Source organism: Balaenoptera ricei, chromosome 19, assembly GCF_028023285.1.
Source record: "Balaenoptera ricei isolate mBalRic1 chromosome 19, mBalRic1.hap2, whole genome shotgun sequence".
Lineage (NCBI taxonomy): Eukaryota > Metazoa > Chordata > Mammalia > Artiodactyla > Balaenopteridae > Balaenoptera > Balaenoptera ricei.
In genome coordinates, this window is record NC_082657.1 from 46022852 (window position 1) to 46049289 (window position 26438).

The 26438-nt window shown below is 41.8% G+C and overlaps 2 protein-coding genes across 3 annotated transcripts in view; both read left to right on the forward strand.

Annotated features, from left to right (window-relative positions):
* The window catches only part of CDH1 (cadherin 1), a 77431-nt gene extending 67700 nt beyond the window's left edge, over nucleotides 1-9731 (forward strand). The window contains exons 12-16 of the mRNA XM_059903627.1: nucleotides 633-857; nucleotides 1356-1586; nucleotides 4323-4453; nucleotides 6141-6284; nucleotides 7949-9731. Coding sequence (XP_059759610.1) covers nucleotides 633-857; nucleotides 1356-1586; nucleotides 4323-4453; nucleotides 6141-6284; nucleotides 7949-8158 — 941 coding nt within the window. The 3' untranslated portion in view covers nucleotides 8159-9731. The remainder of the gene's footprint in view (nucleotides 1-632; nucleotides 858-1355; nucleotides 1587-4322; nucleotides 4454-6140; nucleotides 6285-7948) is intronic.
* Nucleotides 9732-14165: 4434 nt separating this feature from the next.
* Nucleotides 14166-26438, forward strand: part of TANGO6 (transport and golgi organization 6 homolog) — a 179419-nt gene continuing 167146 nt past the window's right edge. For both annotated transcript variants that reach the window (XM_059905483.1, XM_059905484.1), the window contains exon 1: nucleotides 14166-14274. In XM_059905483.1, coding sequence (XP_059761466.1) covers nucleotides 14178-14274 — 97 coding nt within the window. In that variant the 5' untranslated portion in view covers nucleotides 14166-14177. The remainder of the gene's footprint in view (nucleotides 14275-26438) is intronic.

Genomic DNA, 26438 nt, shown 5'->3' on the forward strand with positions numbered 1-26438 from the left:
AACGATCTTAAAGCCTTAGAAGTTCAGAGAAGGAGAACTAGTAGGGGGTGAGGAGGACTTCTTAGAGTGGTTTAAAAAAGTTGTGTTTTTTAAAAAATTTTATTGAAGTATAGTTGATTTACAATGTTGTGTTAATTTCTTCTGTACAGCAAAGTGACTCAGCTATATATATATATGTTCTTTTTCATATTCTTTTCCATTATGGTTTGTCACAGAATACTGAATATAGTTCCCTGTGCTATACAGTAGGACCTTGTTGTTTATCCATCCTATATATAATAGTTTGCCTTTGCTAATCCCAAACTCCCATTCCTTCCCTCCCCCCATCCCTTGGCATAGAGATGTTAAAAATTTAATGGATGAATAAAGTTATGTGTGAAGATGGAAGGAGTCCTTGGTGTGAGGAATAACTTGAATAATTGTTATCAAAGTGGGGAATAGGCATGTCAGAGGTCTGCCCAGCCAGGAATGAGGATGGCCTGGAACCGGCAGGACGGGTGGCTCTGTGGGCAGGGTGGGGCCTGGCGAGGGAGCCCTGAAGAGCCAGGAGAAGAGTTGGATTCAGTCTGATGGGAGGCACTAGGGATTCATCAGTGGTCCTGAGCTGTGACATTTCCTGTGTATTTTCTTAGGTTCTCCACCTGCTACTGGAACGGGAACCCTGCTCCTATTCCTCGATGACGTGAATGACAATGGCCCCATACCAGAACCTCGGAACATGGACTTCTGCCAGAGGAATCCACAGCCTTATATCATCAACATCATTGATCCTGATCTTCCCCCCAACACTTCTCCCTTCACAGCAGAACTAACACATGGGGCAAGTGTCAACTGGACCATTGAGTACAATGACCAAGGTGGGCACTTGAGTCTTATTTTGGAAACTTTGCTCTGACCCCGTGCTTCCCTCGCACCTCCCGCTTCTGAATTTCCCTTCTCAATATCCACTTGTCACCCCCTTTATGTTGTTGTTTGTTTTTTTTTGTTGTTGTTGTTGTTTTTGTTTTGTTTTGGCTGCACCACACGTCTTGTGGGATCTTAGTTCCCCGACCAGAGATCGAACCTGGGCCCCCAGCAGTGGAAGCTCAGAGTCCTAACCACTGGACTGCCAGGGAATTCCTCACTTGTCATCCCTTTTAAGGCTTGTTTCCTTGTCCCTTCTACATTTGTGGCATTGAACCAAAGATCCCTTTGCGTTTCTGGTGTCTGAGTCCGTGACATACTGCCCAATAATCTACAACCCAAGCAGCTGTTATCTTCATTCAGCTTTGGAATGTCTCTAGTTCCCTAATAATTTTAATCTAGAATGAACTTTTTATCTCTCCTGATCCCCTCATTTTTGTTGCTTCCTCCAGAACATGAATCTCTGATTTTTAAGCCAAAGAAAACCCTAGAGGTGGGTGACTACAAAATCAATCTCAAGCTCATAGACAACCAGAACAAAGACCAAGTGACCACCTTAGATGTGCACGTGTGTGACTGTGAAGGGGTCGTCAGCAACTGTAGGAAGGCCGGGCCTTACGCCGAAGCAGGATTGCAAGTTCCCGCCATTCTGGGGATTCTTGGAGGCATTCTTGCTTTTCTGAGTAAGTGCAGCTGGCAAGTGTTTCAGCCTCTACCTTCTGAAATGGGGGAGGTTTTTCTCTTACTGAGCATTTCAGGGGTAAGTGGTCCAAGACTGGAAGGCTGCCCAGTCCTTCTATTTTGTTCTTTCAGCCTCTGAGGGCAGTGATTCTCCAGCTTGAGTGTACACAAATCACCCGTATATGAGAATGCTGAGCCAGTAGGTCTGGGGTGGGGCCTCAGCCTCTGCATTTCTAACCAGGTCTGAGGTGATGCCGATGTTGCAGGTGTTTGGACCACGCTCGGAGCAGCGAGGCCTTGGTCAGTGCCAGCTCACCACCACCTCCTCCACATCCCACCCTGGAGGAGGGTGTAGAGGAAGTGGAAGGCACATATCTGGAAACTGAGCATATCACCTTCACTCACATCCCACCGGCCCAAACACAGCCACACCTGGAACCTCCCACTCTAAACGGGTGACCATATGTCCAGTTAAAACTTGGTGCCGAGAGTAGGGGTGGAGTGTGGGGTGCACGGTGAGTATCAGTGACTCAAAGGATGAAGGGGAAAAAGGTTACTGGGGAAAATTTGGCAGTTTCTGGCACAGTCCTTAAAACCAATATCACCTGAGCCTACCTGTAGACTGAGCCCTAGGGTGGACACAGGTGCTGTTATGGTTTCTAAAAGCTGGTGGCGGGCAAGTCAGAAAACCTCAAAGATAGTGTTGTTGTTGCTTTTTTTATCATTAGGAGCTATGACACGTGGTTCAGGTCACGAAGGTCCTTGCAGTCAGACGAGGAGGCTGTTGACTGAGTCTTGAGAAAGGTTTGGTGGAAGACAGGATAGCTGGGCCACAGGACTGGGGGAATCCTCACAGCCAGAGGGCCATTTGTGGTGGTTCCCACACCAGCGAAGGCACAGAGAGAGGAAGGCTTGACGGACTGTGTAGGGCAGAGAGGCCGACCTTGCTGGGGTAGAAGAAAGTCCTTAGAGGGGAGCAATGGGACCACCTGGGGGCTTTCAGTTTAGATTAAGCAGTGTTACTGATTCTGCTGCTTCAACAGATTGAAGAAGGGATTACCTGTTGGCCTTCGGGAAATGTTGCAGTGTGTCCCCTTAGCTCCTGCCCTCTGCTGCATCCTCTCAAAATTGAAAAGGAAGGAGAGAGTTGTTTACAATTCAGTGAACTTTCTGGACCTTTCTTCCTCCAGGATTCACATGGCTTTATTGCCACCATGCAGTTATACTTAAAGCTACTATAAAAAAAGTCAATATTTTATCTAACTTTGCTATGGGTGTATTTCATTAGACACAGGGGCTGAGAACAACATTTCGGAATGTTCAAATGTGCAACATTTACAGCAGAAGCAATGCCAGTGTGCAGATTTCCAATGTCTTGTTCCTTATGGGCAGACATCGAAATTAAGCGTCTAAAGAATGTTCTAGAGAGACAAGAGGATGTGAAGGTTTTTGTGTAGTCAACCAATATTTGGTTGCTTACTTTGTGCAGGATTTGTCTCCGACACCGGGGATTGGGGGGTTTCAGGACAGCTGAGTTGGGTGGTGCTTCCTGAGGCGATAACAATATGCCATGTTTTCGTTACTTTCCCTTACATAACATTTAAGTAATGTTTGATAAGAAGCATCCTTTTGGAAACGATAGCCCTCCTCTGGCTCTTCAGCCCTAAGCTCCACAGGAATGGGGGCTGTTTGCAGCTTCCATTGTTTTCAGTGCTGTGTCCTCAGGGCCAAGACAGGTCTGGCCCACCTAGCAAGAACTCACTCAGTATTTCTGTTCTTGAGTCATGGTCCAGGGGGTTATATTGTTTATCTGGATAAGATCTTGGAATCTTTCTGATTTCAGAAACAGGTAGGTTGGGTACTTGCAAATGTATGCCACCTCCTGTCTCAGTGCAGTGATGCTTCACTAGGTACTTGGGTATAAGGACCTATAAGTTAGAAAACACACTGAATCATATTTTTTTCCCATTCACAATAAATTATTTAATTTTTTTAAAAATTAAATATTAATCGTATATAGCCTAGACATAGCCCCCAAGATCAGATGAAAACCTCGAAAATAGATTTTAAAGTGCACTTACATGATTTATCCTAAGAGAAGATACGGAGTATACCAAGTGCTTTTTTTTTTTTTTTTTTTTTTTTTTTGCTGTTGTTTATTTTTAATTTTAAAATTTGTTGGTGTTTTTTCATTGTGTACCAGGCAACTTTATAGTCTGTGCCCCACTCCCCCCCCCCCCCATAACTGAATAAGAATAATATGCATGTGTTAGTCACATTTAGGCTGACCCAGCCCTTCTCACAAACCTTCAATGGCTTCAACTCACTCTGAATCAAAGCCAAAGTCCCTCCAGAGGTCCGCATGTCCTTGCTGCCCCTCTGACCCCCTCTCCCCTTCTTTCTACCCTGGTGATCCTGCTACAGCCACGCTGACCCTGTCTTTCCTTAACCACACCCATCTGCTTGGAGTCTTTGCCTGGACCATTTCTGCTGCCTAGAGTACTTTGCTCCAGATTTTGGGAAATGACTGATTGGTTTAAGGTCCAGTTAAAGACCACAATTGAGTTCTCATGTAATTGTCCACTGTGTAGTGCTGCATATATTAACCTCAGGGATGTGAAGACATGTGAGTTGTCTTACAGCCATCTGTCTGGTCTGCAAGGCAGTGGTGCTCTGCGCCAGCTGCTGCTTATGGCCTTCTTGACCTGTGGCTCTCATCTCTCTCTTCCCCACTCCAGTCCTGATTCTGCTGCTTCTGCTACTTGTTCGGAGGAGAAGGGTAGTCAAAGAGCCCTTACTGCCCCCAGAAGACGACACCCGGGACAACGTTTATTCCTATGATGAAGAAGGAGGTGGAGAAGAAGACCAGGTGGGTGTTTAAAACCATGGGAGAAAGCTTAATGGCAATCTCTTTATTTGGAGGAAGCAATGATTAGGGGAAGACAGACATTTGAAATAGCTCTGTGTCACTTTGCGTAATTTTTTAAAGACCTTTCATCTACCCAAGAAAATAGATGTTGTCATTAACCATCATCATCACCACCACCATCATCATCAATACAACATTGCTAACATTTATTTATTGTTCAGATGAATGAACAGAGGCACAGAGCAGTTAAGCAATTTACCCAAAGTCACAGAACTAGGAAGCAATAAAACCAGGTGGTCTGACTCCAGAGCCTACTCTCCTCACTGCTATTTCCAGGACATGAACTTTATTCAAATTATCTTTGACATAGAGCGACTGATCTGTTTTTTGTTGTTGTTGTTGTTGTTTTTATAAATTTATTTTATTTATTTATTTTTGGCTGCGTTGGGTCTTCGTTGCTTTTGCGCGGGCTTTCTCTAGTTGTGGCAAGCGGGGGCTATTCTTCGTTGCAGCACCCGGGCTTCTCATTGTGGTGGCTTCTCTTGTTGCGGAGCACGAGGACTGATCTGTTTTAATATTTTGTTTCCTCTGAGTTTGCCTTACCCTGTATTATTGAGCTATTACCACAATAATGCTGTATAACAGGCAACCCCAGAATGTCAGTGGCACACATCAATAAGCATGTTTTTCTCATGCGTTTGTGGGTTAGCTGGGACAGTTGCTGGTCTCAGCTATTACTCTATTCGGGCTGCTGTAACAAAATACCATAGACTGGGTGCTTATAAACAACAGAAATTTATTTCTCACAGTTCTGGAAGCTGGGAAATGCAAGGTCAAGGTGCTGGCAGATTCGGTGCCTAGTGAGGGCCCTCTTCCTGGTTCATAGATGGCCCTTGTCTCACTGTGTCCTCATGTGGTGGAATGGGCAAGGGAGCGCTGGGTGTCTTTTATAAGGGCACTAATCCCATTCCTGAAGGCTCCATACACTGTCACAACCTAATCACCTGCCAAACGTCCTACCTCCAAATACCATCACGTTGTTTCAACATGTGAATTTAGGGGGGACACAAACAGTCTATGGCATCTAGGCTCAGAAGAATGTGTGGGTTGGTTGGGGCTAGGCTGATATAGGCTGCGTTTGGCTGGATGGCTGTGTACTGTGAGTTGTGTCCAGGAATGTTCCATGTAATTCCTATCTTCTTTGTCCCAGCAGGTAAGACCAAAGTACACTTAAAGCCTTTGCCTGTGTCACATGTATTAATGTCCCATTGGTCAAAGCAAGTCAAATGGCATAGCCCTACATTAATGGATTTCTGTTCTTTTCACAGAGGATAGGGTGGGAAAGGAGTGAGTATTTGCAGAATAATAATCTAATAATCATACCCTATGAAAAGTTAATAAGGTAAAACAGTCTACATCTGTACCCACAAATGTTCCTCACAAGGCTTTTATGCTATATTTCCTTCCAGTGCTATTTGGAGACTCTTAGGTTGAAAACTACCATTTCAGAAAAGAAAAAAAAACAAACCAGCTGCCATTTCAGATTACATTGGCACATGCTTGTAGATATCATACAGCTGACTGTTAAGGCCTTAGCCAGTACCATAGTCTGTAAACCAAATATGACCCTGTGTTTATGACTGTTTCTGTTTTACTCTTTGCTATGCTTTTACCTTTTTCTCTAAAGGACTATGACCTGAGCCAGCTACACAGGGGCCTGGATGCTCGGCCTGAAGTAACTCGCAATGATGTGGCGCCAACCCTCCTGAGTGTGCCCCAGTATCGACCCCGACCTGCCAATCCTGATGAAATTGGAAACTTTATTGATGAAGTAAGTAAGCAGAGTCAAAAGCCAAGACACAACAAACTCACCTCTAAACTTGGAAAGGAGCAGTTGTGTCAAAAGTGAGAAAAAATCTTTAGAGTCTTTCCTTTACCATGTTTTCACCCCTGAGCCCTATTTGTTTTTTGATTTGTGCTTCATCTAAATTTCAGAACTAATAGCACTTTGAATTAGTCTTAGGGAATTTGTAGAGTTCATACAGCAAAACCAAGACTTGCTTGAAAAGATTTAATAGAATAAGAAATGAAACTAAAGAGATTCATAGTAGATTCAGTTTCGTTTCACTAATGGGTCTCTCTTTCCCTGCGTTACATTGGGATGTAATGTTAAATGTGTATCACAAGGCTACCTGAGGGCCAGAAAAATAGTTTCCATATTGTATATATCAGAAATGCATTCAACTATAAATACCAGAAGCTTAAATAGATATGAGTAGATTTACCTCATGCAAATAGAAGACGAGGGTAAGCAGTCTAGGCTGGTGCATCACCCTTTTCTACCTTTCTGCTGCATGATCTAAGCAGATCCTGTTCTCATGCTTGTTGCTTTATGATCACAAGATGGCGGCCACACTTCCAGGCCTTGAGCCTGTTTTCCTGTCAAGAAGTAGGGAGGGCAGAGCAGAGGGCAAAAACTTTCTTCTAGCAAACTGTTAGGCAAGAAGGAAGTTCATCCTACATGTTATTGGCCAGGATTGTCCATATATGCAGGGGAGGATGGGAAATAGGCATTAAGTTAATTAGCTTAGGGTAAGATGAGGAAGAACTGGTGGGGTTAAGCAAAGAACCAAGTAAGATAATAATAGTCCAGTGGGATCTATTTCCTTAAACTATGTTACCTGATTACTTGCTCAGTTGCTGGAATGATTTTCAGGGCTTGTCTGATGGTCCAGTGGCCTTCAGCAAGTCTTCACGGTGGGGGGCAGGTTTTGCTTTAGCTTCTCTGGGGAGTTGTTGTCACCAAGGACTATATAAAGCACGGCAGTGTTGGAAGTGATCGAGCCAGATCCATTCTAGGCACTGGATCTTAGAGAAAACTGAGAACAGGAAGGGCCACTTTAAACCATCCCTTTCAGATACATCTGGATTCAGGTATTTTCCTCCATTCACATTCATTTGTGTATCATCATATCTGATTATAGCTATTTCTTAATTACAAAAATAAAATGTTTGCTATTTAAAAAATATAAATTATGGAAATGTATATAAAGAAAAAATGTGCAAGTCCTCCCTCAGTTCCCCTGACCATAATCACCAAAGTTAATTTAGCAGTTTGGCATTCATCCTTTCAGATCTTCTCGGGCTGAAATGCAGGCTGTGCGGCCTGGTAGGACTGTCCTCATTGTTTTTAGTCTCTTTCCATCCTGATGGGTTGGTGCTCATCTCCCCTGCCTACATATAATTTACCAGTTTCGTTTAGGGGGAAAACATTCTGCATACTTTCTCTTTTCATTAACAATGTATCATGTCCATCTTCCGTTCCAGTATGTATTACATTTCCCTTGTTGGTGTTCAGTGCTCCTGGCGTTCTGCAGGACGGTCTCATTGTTGTGCCGTAACGCTTGGCTTTACGCACCAAAAGAAAGCATCTTGCCTAAGATGACAGGTGTGCGATTCCTCTCAATGAAAGATCCTATTGTCTTCCTTCTTTAGAACCTGAAGGCAGCGGATAGTGACCCCACCGCCCCACCCTATGACTCTCTGCTGGTGTTTGATTATGAAGGAAGCGGTTCCGAAGCTGCTAGTCTGAGCTCCCTGAACTCCTCGGAGTCAGACCGAGACCAGGACTATGAGTACCTGAACGAATGGGGCAATCGCTTCAAGAAGCTGGCGGACATGTATGGAGGCGGCGAGGACAACTAGGGGACTCAAGACCGATGAGACAGATGGGTCCCTACACTCATGTGATGGGAAATGCGGGAATAGTGTTCCTGGTGGTTTTCCAGCTCCCTTCACTTGAGATATGTTTCTGGAGAAGAGACCCGTGATCAGTGATAGGATAGTTATGATTTCCACTTTATAGATCTAATCTGTGTGTTAGAACGATTTTGACTTATTCCATGAATCTTTTTTTCCCTTTCATCACTCTTTACATGATGACGATGTCCAGAAGACCCCCAAATTTTAATATTTCAAAAGAGTAGCTTCAGCCTCAGAAGGTTCTGCTGGCAACTGGCAGATTTCCTTAAGGGCTTTGTCTCATTTTTAAAAGGAAGGTGAGGGGTCAATTTCCCTATTGTAGATATAAAGAAATTAATTTGTGTGCTTTTGTTCCTCCCGTCACTGCACTGGTGTCCCATGTTCTAATATCCATTCTTACTTCCTCTGAATTCTATTACATTTCTCTGATGCAGAAATTATTGGGCTCTTTTAGGGAAAGAGGTTTATGTCTTAGTCTGGCTGTATGCTGACTGGGTATTGTGTACTCCTAAGACCTTTTAACGGTTTTTTCCTTTTCCATCTCCTGAACACGTAACTTGAAATGGGCATCTATCCAGTTTACTTGTTCTGAGTAAGAGTGTTTGTTATGTGAATGTCGTTATGGGGTGCTTTGGTTCTAAACAGGGAGCCTGGACCAGAAAAGGTGGTGAGTTTTCAGGTGCCACTGAACTTTTAATGTTCATTTTTCCCTAAAACAAAAGAGTGATATATTCCGGGACTCAGAATAGTGCCTGAAGTGCTGCAGCCAAAGACAGAAGCTGGCTCATCCCAGCAGAGGGGAAATGTGAAAAGTGGCTGTGGAGATGGCAGGGGAGATTGTCACTGAGCCTGGAAATTGAGCCAACTGAGGCTGAAGACGGTTGAGGTGGCTCTACCTCCAGCCCTGAAAATTCTGAAAGAGTAGAGGAATCTCAACACGTGTTTCCTGCTAGGATCCTTGTACCGTGGTTTGTACCCAAAGCACAGAATCCCCAGTGCCTGCTTTTGTTGATGTCTATAGAAAATGCTGGCTGGTCTGGACACATTTGCCCCAAATTCCAACTGTGCATGAAAACTTCAGAATGTTTTAAAAATCCAAAATTTTTTTTTTCTTAGGAGCAGGAAGAAAACACTCCTTGAAAGGGTGTTAGGTGTTAGCAAAGGGAGGTGAGGGTAGGGAGAACCTTAATTTGGATCCTTTTTTAGTTGAAATGCAACCTTTAAGAAACTTTTGACAACCATAGACCAGAACTTTATCTAAATTGCTTCCCTATCAGCTGTTTTTGGAAGAAAAACCCATCCCTGCAACCACTTCTTAGAACTGTCTTGATTTTTCAGCAATTTAAACTCTAATGTAGTTCTGTGTAGAGAATGTCACTGTAGTTTTGAGTGTATATGTGTGTGGGTTCTGATAATTTTGTATTTTCTTTGGGAAAAGGAAAACAATTCAAGGTGGAAAAATTATTCTTAAATATTCATTTTTATAAATTTTATTAAAGAATTTTGTTACACCATTGTCAAACTTGTTTTATTTGATTACACAATTCCAGGCCAGACAGACAAATGGTTAGGTGAGCTTATTCAAAACATGGAGCAAGAAGCTTCATATTAAAATGACTTCCCCTGAATTTTGTGTCATTCTGTTGGGGCAGAATAGCGGGGAAACTGTGCACCTAAGGCCACTTTATTTGAAGGATATCCATCCATGTGGCATGTAGTGAAACCAATAAAATCTCCTTGTCAGGTGGCTACTGTGGGTTGTGCCGAGGGATAGAAAGAAGCAGGGCTTCAAATAACATTGTAGGTCAGCAAAGTTAGTACAGGGCAGTGGTTCTCCACTGGGGAAGATTGTGGCCCCCTCCCCCAGGGGACGCTGGCAATTTCTGGAGATACTTTTGGTTGTCATGACTGGCGAGGTGCTACCAGCATCAAGTCCAGGTCAGGGACACTGCTAAACATCCCACAACACACAGGACAGCCTCCCTCCACAAAGAATTATCAGGCGCAAAATATCAGTAGTGCTGCTGTTGAGAAATCTTGGTATGGGCTTGCAACTTTCCTTTGCTGGAGGGGTATGACTATTTTTGGTAGACTTAAAAATTGTAGTAAAATATAACATTTTACCATTTTAAACACTTTTTTAAGTGTGTGATTCAGTGGTATTAAGTACCTTCAAAATGTTGTATAACCATCACCTCTATTTCCAGAACTTTTTCATCATCCCAAACAAATAAGTGGAATCATTTAATATTTGTCCTTTTAAATTTGGCTTATTTCACCTAGCATAATGTCTTCAAAGTTCATCCATATTGCAGCATGTATCAGAACTTCATTTTTTTAAAAGTTTTTTTAAAAATTAATTTATTTATTTATTTTTGGCTGTGTTGGGTCTCCGTTGCTGCACGCGGGCTTTCTCTAGTTGCGGAGAGCGAGGGCTACTTCTCGTTGCAGTGCGCAGGCTTCTCATTGCGGTGGCTTCTCTCCAGAGCGCAGACTCAGCAGCTGTGGTGCACGGGCTTAGCTGCTCCGTGGCATGTGGGATCCTCCCAGACCAGGGCTCGAACCTGTGTCTCCTGCATTGGCAGGCGGATTCCCAACCACTGCACCACCAGGGAAGCCCAGAACTTCATTTTTTAAATGGCTGAATAATATTCCATTATGTGTATATACAATATCATAAAGAACGTGGGGGTCAATTATGGAAAATGGAATGCAACCACTCCAGTAATCACATGTGACTTTAGAAGATAAGAACCTATAAGAACCTTCAATTGCTGGAGTCTTTGATGGGAATTCTGTTTCTATAAAAACAGCCATTGATAACTATTGGATGCTTTAGGCTTGTTAGGTCTGGGTTGAGGCAAACAGCCCCCAGCCTGCTTAAATCGCTTGTTCGGCTGCTGACCCTAAAGTTCCTGACAAGGTTGGGTCCCTTGGCTAACTTCAAATCAACTAAACATGTTTTACATCAATACAGACTTCTTTGTGTGTCTTGAACAACCCCATATGGTTCATTGCAGAGAAGCAGCGCCCTCTCCATGTAGCTCTTGAGGGTATTGTTTGTGATGGATGTTTAATAGCATATTACCAGGGGATCTCCCAGCTGTACTTCTGTTTTTTAACAAAGCTGCCCAGAGCAAACTGAGGAAGGGGCTACCAGCATTTAATTCCTACAAACTAAAATTCTGTGAGTGTAAATACTGGACTCTTGGGACATAGGGTACTTAAAAGCCCATTTGAATAATTTTTTAGGCCTGGAGAAGCCTGAGAATGCTTCTTTTTCAGACGCAGGACCTAATTACAGCCTTATAGGCCCTAGGCACTCCTCTAACATCCCATTACACGGATTAAAATGCACCCAGTGTTCCATGTGGGATATATTTTCTTGCTGTAAAAAATTTTATAGACTCTTCATGACATTGCTTTTAAGATTATGCACATCACTTTGTGGTATCTGAGGCTATGGAGCCTGAAAGATAAAATCTGGTGCCATAATGCTTTGGTATAAAGGAGTCTCAGTTCTGGGAACCCTCTTAAACTTGTGGAAATCCCACATCAGTACTGCCCTTAGGCTTAGGCTAGGAAGGCCCCAGCCCTGGGTCCATGCTCTACCTGGCCTCCTCCACCATGCCCCTCCCCATGGCCAGGCTTGTTCACTCCAAAACCTCACCCTCCTCCCACACCACCCTCCAGGTTCTGGGACCCTCGAATTTCCTGCCCAGCCACCCCTGAGTCTGCTTCCAGGGCTCTGTGGGCCTCTTCACTTGGTCTGCCCTCTGGAAGGTGCACCATGATCCCTGTGTGTGCGCACCTAGCCCTAGGGAGGCCAAGTGGTAGTTTCTTGGAGGTGTGTGAACAGAGCTTGGATGTGCACATCCAGGCTGGGGTGTCTGCATGTGTGTGTGCAGGATGGAGACACTAGTGAGAATAAAAAGGGGTCAGGCCAGAGGTGGGGGGCTGGCTCTTCCCATATAGCCATGTCCGGTATGGAGCTCTGAGGTGAAGACTGAGAATCCTCAATTCAAACCTGGTGTATTTTTCAAGGTAGGAGGATAGAAAATATTTTAATAAAATATTGTCTACTGGTTTGATTTATACTTTGAAATATTTAGACATATGGTATGAGGGCCTCCATTTGTATTTTTCACTAATCCCCACAAATATGAGGGGTGGGCCTTTCCCACATGATGCCCTACACCCATTTTGCTAAATGTTTAACACCTTGAAATGACCTTAAAATTTTTTTTCCCCAAAATGAACTTGTGTCCACACATAATTGAAAAACTGTCTATTGACAAAACCTAGGGTGGGATATAATGAAAAGAGTGCTAGGAAATTTTGTAGGTCATTTATTTCCGCTTCAAAAATGTTCCTCCAATTTATAGATATTTTGGCAGGTTTTATTTGAGGAAGAGATGGGGAGGTAGATCCAGGTAAAATTTATTAAGCATCCCTTCTGTTGCAGACATTGCTAAATACTTGAGAGCAGTATCACTTTTAACTCCCTAAGATAGCCTACTGAAAATGGTTCTGTTATCTTCTCATTCTAGAGAGTAGGAAATGGCTGATGGAATAGGGCTGGAGCCCAGAGAAATGGGAGTGACCTGGAGGGGGCCTGACTCACTGAGAAGAGTTAAATGAACAATGTCCTCCCCCAGTGGCATGCATGGTCTTGCATATGGAGCACATCCCATTTCCCAAGACTTCCAGCAGCTAACTGCTGAAGAGCAGTCATCAGTCATGAACTCAGGTTAGCTCAGGGGATCTCAAGGAGATGCAGGACAGCCTCTTGGGAGCAGTTTCACGAAGTGGGTATTGGAGCTGGTTGTGACAATGACAGGAGAAATTACTGACTGAGTGAAGGGAGAGGCAGGCGTGCTAAAGTCTTGCTCTCAGAAGCATTGTCCTGGATTTGCAGCATGCCTTTCAGACAACATGACTTTTGAATGTCCCACCAGGATTCATGTAGGTGAAAACCTGTTTCGATGATATAAATCTCCAACGCATTCTGTTTTACATATTAACTCAATTTTGATGGGGCACGATTTTAATAGACGTTGAATTTTCCAGGAATGCCTGTAAATAGGGCCAAGATCGAGCTTTTATTGGGAACTGAGTCCATTTAAGAAATTATATCATCAATAACAATATTTGTAGCTATTCACAATGGATGTGTTTAGTACTTATTTTTATTTTTTAAAAAAAATTTTATTTATTTATTTATTTATTTTTGGCTGTGTTGGGTCTTCGTTGCTGTACGCGGGCTTTCTCTAGTTGCGGCGAGTGGGGTCCACTATTCGTTGAGGTGCGCGGGCTTCTCATTGCAGTGGCTTCTCTCATTGTGGAGCACGGGCTCTAGGCGCATGGGCTTCAGTAGTTGCGGCACACGAGCTTAGTTGCTCCGCGGCATGTGGGATCTTCCCGGACCAGGGATCGAACCCGTGTCCCCTGCATTGGCAGGCGGATTCTCAACCACTGCGCCACCGGGGAAGGGAAGCCCCCCGGGGAAGCCCCCAGTACTTATTTTTAAATATCACTAATGAAGAAATTCAACGGTTGAATATTGTTTTACATACCCAAACTTAATTATAAGAAGGTGCAGCAACTGATTGCTTCACTATGACCTTCAGTGTTCCGGTACTCAAATATTTTCATACTGAAATTCATATTATGTCATAATTAAACTACTTCTCTCATCCTTTTTCATTATATAGAGGTTAAACATGTTGTTTCTGAAATCGTGCATGTAGGTAAGTTGTGTTAGCTATGTTTACTTCCCCCGCCCCCGGGGAGTACAGGTGGCCCGAGAAAAGATTTCTTCGTGCAGGTCGCCGTCCCAACCAAGTCGACCCCGCCCCACGCCGCGGGCCCCGCCCCTAGGGCTTCGGCCACGCTCAACGTGGGCGACGCCGGTCCGCCGAGGCGCCTGCGCAGGTCGCATATGGCGCGTCCCACTCCAGTCATGGCGGCCCTCTGCCAGACGGCGGGCAGCGGGGTTCTGGAAACGTGTGGTCTGGAGCGGATTTTGGAGGCGTTGAAGCTGCTGCTGAGCCCGGGAGGTGAGAGGACGGATCTCGGCGCCTGGCTGCACCCGGGACTCTCAGGGCCAGCGGTCTTCCAGGGCTGCCCTTCTTCCCGCGGCTTGCGCCCCTCAGGCCCTCCCCGGGACCCCTCTGGCCCTGAGGCCGCCCAGCCCCGCACCTGGGGGCTTTGGGCAGGGTCTGTCCAGCCTCATTTTACCCTTGAGGAAACCGAGGTTCAGGGAGGGCTGGGGTCCGTTGAATACTGATACTAACCAAGTACAATATCTCGAGCGCTTGCTTACCTTGGGCCAGGCGCTGTGTTAAGCATCTCGGGTGCCTGATTTCAGCCGTCCCTGCTGCAGCCCTGTAAGGGGACTGCAGACACAGCCTCAGAGAGGGCCCAGCCTCTTGAGGGCGCAGGGTCAGATGTGGACACTAGAGATTCGTACAAAGTGCTAAGGAGTCCAGAAAAAGGAAGCAGTGACGTTTGAGCTGTGTTTTGGGGCGAGGATTTAGGGATTTACAGTCACTTTTAATCTTTCCTGGTGAGTTGATAAGATCTTCCCAATTTAGAATTAGAAGGGACCTTGGGAGTGGTGTAGCCTGGGCACTCTCCTTTTACAGCTGAGGACGCCCACGGCTCACCGAAGAGATTAACCTGACCAAGATCACATGGTCAAATTAGAGGCAGAACACGAACCTAGAGCCTAGAACCTAGGTCTGCCGAACCCCCTTCTCAGACCAAGGCAGATTATTCAGTATGGAGCCTCTGATGTTATCTGGAGCTTTGAGAAAGATACGCAAGAAGTAGGGCCCTACTTATAAATTAGAGCGTATAATTTGGAGGAAGGGGTTTGTAGCGTGAGCAAAATAAGGTACATGAAGGTGATGTTCCCAGTTTCAGATTTTGAGATTCCCCCCCCCGCCCCCCAAACTACGAAAACTCCCAAAACATTATACCATAATTGCGGCAAGTGAAAAGAAGTTATTAATGGGGAATTTCCTGGCAGTCCAGTGGTTAGGACTCAGCGCTCTCACTGCGGAGGGCCCGGGTTCAATCCCTGGTGGGGGAACTAAGATCGCACAATCCGTGAGGTGCAGGCAAAAAAAAAAGTTATTAATAAGAGTAATTGAGTGCCTGCTAAGTGTCAGTCCCTATAGTGTGCTGTTTATGTATGTATCTTTTTTTCCTCACAACAATCGCATGAGATAGGTATTACTTCTATTCCATTTTACAGATGAAGGAACCAAGGCTCAGGTACATTAGAAATTGCACAATGCCAGTCTCCTACGTGATAGAGTTAGGATTTGAATTCAGACACCTTCAACTGCAGTATGGTAACTATACTACTTTGCCCAAATGAAGAATTAAAATACAATTAAAATTGTGCAAAATACAATTTTAACTTGCTAATGGAGAGGTTACTTGTCCAGTAACTGAAACTGTCTAGAACATGACTGAGAACAGGAATAAATAAGTTAAAAAGTCTGGAAGTAATCATCTGTCACAAAGCATATACACTTCATCGGAAGACCCTCTTTAACTCTCAAAGAGTATGTGGTGGAGTTCCATACATCTACTCATTTAGCTTAGGAGAATTCAAGCATTCCTATTTGAAAAAGAATAATTTAAGTAACTTGGTAAAATGATATTATTTTGCACAGACAGGCTATTATATATTGTGTGAATCTTTCTGCTGTTTTATCATATCAGCTGCTAAGGGAATTAAAAAAATACCTGTGCATAGTAAGTATTCAAATGTTCCCAATGGACAGAGGATGTTGAGACAAGATTAAAGTATTTGCTAAAATTATATCCAGCTAGATTAAACGTCTTTTCATCTGCCTTTGACTACCTTTGAGGTAATATTTACTGAGAGTCAACTGTATGTAGTATTCTATCCTCAGTGCTTTTGGAGGTAGAAATATAATTTAATGACTTGTGCTCTCAAGCATCTTGTTTGTTTGGGGAGATGGTACTCCACATATAGACCAAAGATATTCAACATGGCAGGATAATACTATTGGTGAATGGATGGTACAGGTAGCAATTGGATAGAGAAGGAGTTATCCAGGGATGGGGCTGGGGAAGGCTGCAAGAGAAAGAAGGCTTCAGTCCAGGTGGGAAGAAACCAAGTCTTTCCCTTTTGAGCCATCAAAAGTTCTACAGCATTAAGTGTTTTCTCTTCCCCTGCCTTCCATTTCTGTTCTCAATTATGGGGCAAATAAGAATAACATCTTCACTTCCATTATTAGGAAGTGTGTTAAGCAGAATTTGAAAGGGGTTTTTCAGTTCTGGTGAAGTTTTGCTTGAGGTCATCTCAACAGTAGTTTTCCTAAAATAACTTTCCACACTAAATATATATTTGTTGAACTCTGTCATTAAATTTGAATTACGTGGTGGTGGGGGGCTGGAAATTTTGGTGATTTGTAAATAATGAAGCTGTATCACCCTTATTTTTGCACACCATATTGCTTTGTACTTTGAACTTAATAAAAACTACTGCACAGATTAAGAAGTCTGCTTTTAAATGTCACAAAGCATAGACATTTACATTGGTGATTGGGAAGAATAAATAATACTGTTTATGAGGGCAGCATTTCCCAAAGTGTGATACGGATGGTTTTAGGCAGTAGGTAGAGAAATATTTTGAGGCTGAAAAGCATCGAGTAGTGATCAAGAGCTTGGGTTCTGGAGCCAGCTTGCCAGAGTTGAATATGCTCTGGGGCAAATAGCTTAACCTTAGTCTCCTCATCTGGAAACAAGAATAATAATATAATACTCCATACCTCACAGAGTTGGTGTGAGGATTGAATTAAATACACCAAGCCCTTAGGACAGTATATTAACTATTACTAATTTAGGTTTAAAAAATGATTTAATTTGAAGAAATAAACAAGTAAAGCTAAGAATACACCTGGTACTCAGATAAATGGCAAAAATCGTGGATGTGCTATATGACTGTAATTTGGAAAACATTGTTTTAAGGCCTCAGATCTCAAACTTTTTGGTTTGAGCACTTAACACTGTTAAAAAGTGTTGAGGACTTAAAAGAGCTTTTATGTGGGTTATGTGTATCAATATTTACTGTATTAGAAATTAAGACTTCAAGAGAAACCTTTTAACTTTATTTAAATATAACAGTAACCTGTTACATGTTAACATAATGACATTTTTAATGAAAAAAAATGTATTTTGCAAAATAAAATAACTTAGCAGGAAGAGTGACATTGTTTTACATTTGGGTGGCATTGTTTTACATTTTTGCAAATCTCCTTAATGTCTGTCTTATTAGAAGAGAGCTGGATTTTTGTATTTGCTTCTGTGTTCAATCCGTCATGACAGGTTGTTTTGATTGAAATAGATGAAGAAAATCTATACTCACATAGGTATGTAGTTGGAAAGGGAGGCGATTTCCATCATCTTTTCAGATAATTGTGTCTATTCTTCTTTAAAACTCAACAAGAGGTAATTTCTTAAAAGGTTAGTTATAATGAATCTGAACTCATATCAGTGAACTTTTCAGACTTGGTACACTCAAGAGAGCACGAGAGCGTAAAAGGCAAATAATGTCTTAGTATTAATATGAAAATAGTTTTGACCTTGTAGACTTTCTGAGAGAATCTTGGGAAGGGCTTCAAAACCTGAGACCCTATACCACACTTTGAGAACTGCTGCTCTCAGAGAATGCCTTATTTATTTTCAAGTAGATTTTATTTTTGTCACCAGTAGAGGGCAGAGGAGACTACTTTATTAAGGGGCTCTTGGAAAACAGTTAATAGCTTTTGTTTTAAGTCACTTTCTTTGTGTCCCATGTTTGGGTTCCAACATCTTATAAAGTCACAGGAGGTCACCTAGAGATTGTTTAGTGATCTTAATGGTTAGTGGCAACAAGCTATGAAAGCACTCATTTCCTTTTTAGGTATATATTACCCAAACAAACCAGATATTCATGCCAGTGGGTCAGAACACTTGCCCTGAACAGTCCTAGAGAAATATTGGAAAAATCTTACTCTTCTGATTCTCACTATGTTGAAAAAAAAAGTGTTATTGTTCGTTTTTCTTTTCATAGAGGTAGTTAATATTCCTTGTAGTAAAGCTTTAAAAAATATTAAAGAAACTAAAAGAAGAAAATTAAAATGACCTTAATCCCACTATCCAGAGATTACATTTTGGGAATTATATATATTTTTTGTTTACAAAAATGATCTCATATACTGCATACTGTTTTATAACCTTAAAATATGTTTTTAGTACAGAAACAATACATAGTCACTGTGGAAAAAATTTTTTAACATAATGAAGCAAAAAAGAAAAATCACCCAAAACCCTACCATCCAGAGATTATCACTGTTAATACTTTGAAGTATAGCTTTTGAGGTCTTTTTCTATGTGTGTACGCATGCACACACATGTATATATTTTAATAAAGTTAGGTTCATTCTGTTCTTTTATTGTTCAGTTTTCAGAATAATACGTTAGTGTCTCAGCAGTCTCCAAAGGTAGCCAATGGAGTGATTTTTTTTGTTTTGTTTTATTATGAATAGATTTTTGTATATACATGTTTCAGTTATTGTACTCATTATTTTAAAAAATTGTTTATTTATTTATTTATTTATGGCCACGTTGGTCTTTGTTGCTGCGCGCAGGCTTTCTCCAGTTGCGGTGAGTGGGGGCTACTCTTTGTTGCGGTGCGAGGGCTTCTTATTGCAGTAGCTTCTCTTGTTGTAGAGCACAGGCTGTAGGCGCGCGGGCTCTAGAGCCCAGGCTCAGTAGTTGTGGCACACAGGCTTAGTCGCAGCATGTGGGATCTTCCTGGACCAAGGCTCAAACCCGTGTCCTCTGCATTGGCAGGTGGATTCTCAACCACTGCGCCACCAGGAAAGTCCTGTACTCATTACTCTTGATACTCTCATTGTTCCATTTGTGGCCTGTGGGACCCATTCAGGTTGGCTGTTGGACTCTTTGATGTGACCCTAGTAACCCTAGTAGTCTTTGATTGCTTCTTTGCTTTCAGGCATAAGATATCTCAGACTTGTCTTATACATTTCTTGCTGCGTTCTTGAAAACAAATCTCTTTAAGAAAAAGTGATATTTAGAGACCACAAGATAGACACTAGTGACATTTATTGCTACTGAAGTGTCATTGCTTCCAGGCTTTTTCAATGATTGGAACTAGGAAATATGTGGATTTTCAGAAGACAAAAAACAAATCGAGAGTTCGTACTGATATTCCCAATTAAAATGAAATATTATAGAGTTTAAATTTTTCCTAACATTATGAAAAATTTTAAGCTTATAGAAAAGTTGAAGGAATTTTACCTTGAAAATTTGTATACCATGACCTAGATTCTTTAACATGTATTTGTCCACCTAGCCATTCTTCTTTACTATATTTTATATTTTTATCTTTGTATTTTTTTCTCTTATCTGAAAATATTGGTTCCTAATGAAATTAATGTAGTTATTTACTTATTTCATATATATACACACAAATATATAGTTACATATTCATATATAATATATTCACACATGCATATAATATTTTAAAAAACAAATCCTACATTACTATCATCAACACACCTGCTGTTTCTAAGGGATTTTTGTTTGTTTGCTTTTGTCCTCAGGATGTACAAAGTTCTATATTTCAAGTCACTTGAAATAATTCTCTGTGTGGTTGTGCTGCTAACTTGGTTTAGAGTAGGAGTTGGCACACTTTTTCTGTAAAGAAGCAGGCAGTAAATATTTTGGGCTTTGTGATCCATACTGTCTCTGTCACAACTATTTACCTCTGCTGTTGTAGCTCGGGAGCAGCCAAAGATAATATGTAAATAAATAGCATGTCTATGTTCCAATAAAACTTTACTTGTAGAAATAGGTGGTGGGCCTGATTTGACCTGTAGATTGTAGTTTGGCAACCTTGGACATAAAGTATAGATTAGGTTCATTTGTTTTTTATTTTTAGGAATATTTTGAATTTTCTTTTTGATTTAATTTTTTTAACTATGAAAAAAAATACAGGGCTCCAAAAGGAAAACTCTAAAACTCATCCCTGTCTCCTCCCCACTGATCTCTCCCTCTCTCTATAGACAACTCATTTTAGTTAATTTTTAATTTGTTTTTCCACTGCTTTTTTAAAAAATAAAAACAAATAATATATTTCATGTTCCTTCCCATTGTAACACAAAAGTTATCATACTGTATACATTCTTCTACGCCTTACTTTTTATTTATTTATTTATTTATTTACTTATGGCTGTGTTGGGTCTTCGTTTCTGTGCGAGGGCTTTCTTCTAGTTGTGGCAAGCGGGGGCCACTCTTCATCGCGGTGCGCGGGCCTCTCACCATCGCGGCCTCTCTTGTTGTGGAGCACAGGCTCCAGATGCGCAGGCTCAGCAATTGTGGCCCACGGGCCCAGTTGCTCCGCAGCATGTGGGATCCTCCCAGACCAGGGCTCGAACCCGTGTTCCCAGCATTGTCAGGCAGACTCTCAACCACTGCGCCACCAGGGAAGCCCCCTACGCCTTACTTTTTAAATTCAATATGTCTTAGTGATCACTGCATAGTGGTACACAGAAGTCTTCCTCTTTCCCTTTTACAGCTGCAGGGTATTCCATTATGTGGATATGCTACTGTTTATTCATCGATTCTCTATTAATGGATATTTGGGTTGTTTTAAGCCTTTTGTTAATGTAAGAAATACTTTTACTGGACTCAGTGGGTCCACCGCTTGGGGTGCTTAGCCAGTGAACACACCAAGTACTTTTTTTAAAAAATAAATTTATTTATTTACTTACTTATTATTTTTGGCTGCATTGGGTTTTTGTTGCTGTGCGGGGACTTTTCTCTAGTTGTGGCAAGCGGGGGCTACTCTTTGTTGCGGTGCGAGGGCTTCTCATTGCGGTGGTTTCTCTTGTTGTGGAGCACCGGCTCTAGAGCACAGGCTCAGTAGTTGTGGCGCATAGGCTTAGTTGCTCCGCAGCATGTGGAATCTTCCCGGACCAGGGCTCGAACCTGTGTCCCCTGCATTGGCAGGCGGATTCTTAACCACTGTGCCACCAGCGAAGTCCCAAGTACTTTCTTAAAGCAGAAGACAAGTAAGGAGTCAGGGAGATAGTGTTACTGAGTCCAAGCTCTTACTGCTCACTGCTCTCCCATGACAGGCCAATAAATCGAGACAGGTGTTGGGGCAGGGGATAGCGGCTTTTTTTGGAAAACCAGCAGACTGAGAAGATGGTGGACTGGGGTCCGAAAGAACCATCTTACCTGAGTTAGAATTCAGGCTTCTTTTATACTAAAAGGGGAAAGGGTGTGGCTTGTTGTTTCAGACTTCTTGGTGCTGGCCAGACCCACATTCTTGCAGCTGTCCACATAGGTCTAGTCATGATGTTCCTATAAACCTCCAACTGAGAAAAATGTTATTTTCTCTTCTGCAACTTTTTATTTCTATGTGAAAGGAAAAGGGTTATACCTTTAAAGGTCAAGCCTGGGAGGCAGAGCATTGAGAAAAGGCTGTCATGTATATTTCAGGCAATAGGCAACATTCTTTTACAAAGGTGCAGAGCCAGCATAACTAAGTACAGACAACAGAGCACAAAGGTTAGAGCTAAAGGAATAGCTCCAGTATGGAGTCAGGTTTGTTCTTTGTTACAGTAGTTCTCAAAGTACTGTCTCCCCTAACCACTGGACCAGGGAAGGTTTAAGCCTGGGGGGCATGCATATTCATGAAACAGCAGGCATGATCATCCATAAGCATTATAATGAGGCAGCAGTTACTCCAGGTTGCCCAAAACTGCAAGCAAGCAGGTACTTGGGTGTTTGCTTGTACTGTAGTATCTTGTTGGATGTGTTGTAACCTTTTTAGGACAACTGGTATCTGGAACTTTCTGAGATTTAATGATTTAACAGTCAGTTTCTGCAAAACAAAGCACACTTTGATTCAACCCCATCCCTCCCCTACTGCTGCCTAACTAACAATATGGCAATGAGTAGCTTTGTGTATATGTCACTTTGCATTTTTGCCTGTGTATCTATCTTAGGATAGATTCCTAAAAGAGGGATTGCTGGGCCAATGGTTAAATGCTTATGTAGTTTTGCTAGATATTGCCAAATTTCTCTTCTTAGGGATGTACCATTTTAGCCCCTTACCAGCCATGTATGAGAGTGTGTGTTTCTGTAAAACACAAAATGTGTTATAAAAACTTTTGGATTTTAGCCACTTGATAGATGGGAAGTGATATTTCAGTATAGTTTTAATTTACTTTTCTCTTAGGAGCAAGGTTGATCATATGTTCATGTTTAAGAGCAATTTGCATTTCTTTTTCTGTAAACTGTTCATATCTTTTGCCCATGTAGTGTTTCATACTCTGTTCACTTTAGAATATATTTAGTGAACATGTCATTAAATAATGTTCAACATAGTTTAATGGCTTCAAATAATCCATTTTTCATTCATTCAGTAACTACTTATTTTGAACAGCAACTGTGTGTCAGACAGGCCTTGTTCCAGGCAAGAGTACAGCAGTGAACAAAACAGCAACATCCCTGTCCTCAAGGAGTTTTTATTCTAGTTGGTGGAGAGACAATAATAAACAAAATAAATATTACATATACACATAGTACGTTGGATACAGGTAGACCATAATTTACTCAACATGTATTTCTAATTTTACACTATTATAAATAATGCATTGTTGAACACCCTTTTAGTTACCATCAATTGCATTTTGATCCTTTCTTAGAAGATATATTAACCTTAGTTTTGAAGTCTATTGCTGCTTGAATTCATTTATATTTTCAGCATTTTATTATGGTTTTATAACCATAACCCACCTTTTCATATTATGTTTTTAGTAGTCATCCTGGGATTACAATGTACATCCTTAATTTTTCACAATCTGCTTAGAATTAATATTGTACTACTTCACAGAACTCGTAAAAACCTTGCAACTATAAGGGTCCTTTTACAGCTCCCCACCCCTTTTAGGTTTTATGCTGTAGTTTTCATGTTTATTTTATCTATGTAAGTTATAAATCCCATAATACAATTTTATAAATTTTGCTTTAGACAGTTACATATATTTAAAGAAATTAAGAGGAAAAAATTAGTCTTTTATATTTACCCACATATTTACCATTTCTGATGCTTTTCCTTTTTTGCTGAAGATCCAAGTTTCCATCTGGTACTGTTTTCCTTCAGCTTGAAGAACTTTCTTTAACATTTCTTTGTATTCCAGATCTGCTGGCAGTCAGTTATCTTAGTTTTCATTGTTCTGAAAATGTCTTCATTTTACTTTCATTTTTGAAGGTTACTTTTTATTGGATATAGAAGAGTGAGTTGACAGGTTTTTTCCCCCCTGTCAGCACTTTAAAGATGTTTTTCTGCTATCTTTTAGCATTCATTGCTTTCAAGATTTTCTCTTTATCTCTGGTTTTAACAATTGACTATAATATGTGTAGATGTTATTTTCTTTCTACTTATCCTGATTGGGCATCACTGAGCTTACTGAATCTGTAAATTTATGTTTTTTTCACTAAATTTTGGAAATTTTTGGTCATTCATTATTTCTTCAAATCCTTTTGTGCTCCATTTTCTCTCCTCTCCTTTTATTCTAGTTATCTATTTTATTACAAATAGATCATTTGATATTGTTCACAGATCCTAAGGCTCTATTTCTTTAAAATGTTTTTCTCTTTGTTGTTCAGATTGGATAATTTCTAGGGATATATCTTCAAGTTCACTCTTTTTTTTTTTTTTGGTCATCTCAAAGCTGTTAAGTACATCAATTGATTTTTTAAAAAATTTCAGTATTTTATTTTTAAATTCTAGTATTTCCATGTGGGTTTTTAAAAATACTTTCTACTTTTTTGCCGAGAGTCCCTATTTGTTCATTCATAATGAGTACTTTCCATCACATCCTTTTTTTTTTTGGCCGTGCCGTGTGGCATGTGGGATCTTAGTTCCCCAACCAGGGATCAAACCCATGTCTCTTCTAGTGGAAGTGCAGAGTCTTAACCACTGGACCCCTGGGAAGTCCCTCCATCATATGCTTGAACATAGTTATAACAGCTGCTTAAAAGTCTTTGTTCAGTCTGACACCTGGGTCATTTAGGATCAGTCTCCATTGATTGTCTTTCTCTTGAGGTGGGTCATGTTTTCATGTTTCTTTATCTGTCTAGAACTTTTGGATTGTATAATGGACATCGTGTAGGATATGCTGTTGAAACTCTGGATTCTGTTATAGTCCTCCAGAGAGTATTGATTTGTTTTGTTTTGTTTTGTTTTTCTTTTTTGGCTGCACCTCGTGGCTTGTGGGATCTTAGTTCCCCAACTGGGGATTGAACCCGCGCCCTCAGCAGTGAAAGTGTAGAGTCCTAACCACTGGACCACCAGAGAATCCCTGTTTTGTTTTGTTTTTATAAATTTATTTATTAATTTTTGGCTGTGCTGGGTCTTCGTTTCTGTGTGAGGGCTTTCTCTAATTGCAGCGAGCGGGGGCCACTCTTCATCGCGGTGCGCGGGCCTTTCACTATCGCGGCCTCTCTTGTTGCGGAGCACAGGCTCCAGACGCGCAGGCTCAGTAGTTGTGGCTCACGGGCCCAGTTGCTCTGCGGCATGTGGGATCCTCCCAGACCAGGGCTCGAACCCGTGTCCCCTGAATTGGCAGGCAGATTCTCAACCACTGTGCCACCAGGGAAGCCATGTTTTGTTTTAAAGTAGGCAATTAACTTGACTGATTCGTACTCCAAGCTCTGTCTCTTCTGTGGTGGGCAGCAACTCTTTTCAGTTCTTTTAATCTTAGCTGACCTATTTGAAGTTCTTCCCATACATGCTTAGTTCATAGATTAGCCAGAGATTTGGGCACAGTTTATATAGAATTGGGGGCTCTTCCTCTCTGGTTCTATCCTTTCTGATATTTCTCTTCTTATTTTCCACCTGCTGTAGTTGCCCTGAATTCTGTGCTTTGGTTCTCAAGCCCATAAGACAATGGGTTTCTCTTAGAATTTTAGCTATGCTGAGGCCTAACCCCAGACTAAAAGACAAGAAAAAGCAGGAAACTTACTCAATGCTGTTTTTCCCTTCTGAGTGCCTTCCCTAGTTTTTGCTCACTCTTGTCACCTTCAGGCACCTTCAGATATTTGCTTTTTACATTTTGTCCAGAGTTGATAGTTGTTATCTTGTGGGAGGGTTGGTCTTTTTTTTTTTAATTTTTTAATTTTTTAAAATTTATTTATGGCTGTGTTGGGTCTTCGTTTCTGTGCAAGGGCTTTCTCTAGTTGCGGCAAGTGGGGGCCACTCCTCATCGCGGTGCGCGGGCCTCTCACCATCGCGGCCTCTCTTGTTGCGGAGCACAGGCTCCAGACGTGCAGGCTCAGTAGCTGTGGCTCACGGGCCCAGTTGCTCCGCGGCATGTGGGATCTTCCCAGACCAGGGCTCGAACCCGTGTCCCCTGCATTGGCAGGCAGATTCTCAACCACTGCGCCACCAGGGAAGCCCAAGGGAGGGTTGGTCTTATAGGAGTTTTAAGGAGATCTTTATTTATTATTTTATTTTTTATAAATTTATTTATTTATTTTTGGCTGCATTGGGTCTTCGTTGCTGCGTGCGGGCTTTCTCTAGTTGTGGCGAGTGGGAGCTACTCTTCATTGCAGTGCACAGGCTTCTCATTGCAGTGGCTTCTCTTGTTGTGGAGCACCGGCTCTAGGTGCACGGGCTTCAGTAGTTGTGGCACGTGGGCTCAGTAGTTGTGGCACGTGGGCTCAGTAGTTGTGGCTCGCAGGCTCTAGAGTGCAGGCTCAGTAGTTGTGGTGCACAGGCTTAGTTGCTCCATGGCATGTGGGATCTTCCCGGACCAGGGCTCGAACCCATGTCCCCTGCATTGGCAGGCAGATTCTTAACCACTGTGCCACCAGGGAAGTCCTAAGGAGATCTTTATTAATTACTCTTTTCATTCATTCTTTTACTCGATCAACTAACAAATACTCATTTGGAGCTTACTTTATGTACTATGCAAAGCACAGACCAAACAAGAGAGACATGGTGCTTACCCTCATTAAGTTTAAACTCTGATAGAGAAGAAAGAAAATAAACACCAATAAAATAATTACTGATTTTGATAAGTACTACGGAGAAAAGAAATTGGGTGGTATCACAGAGTTAATAGTGTGGGGCATGGCTTTTAGATTGGTCAAGGAAGGC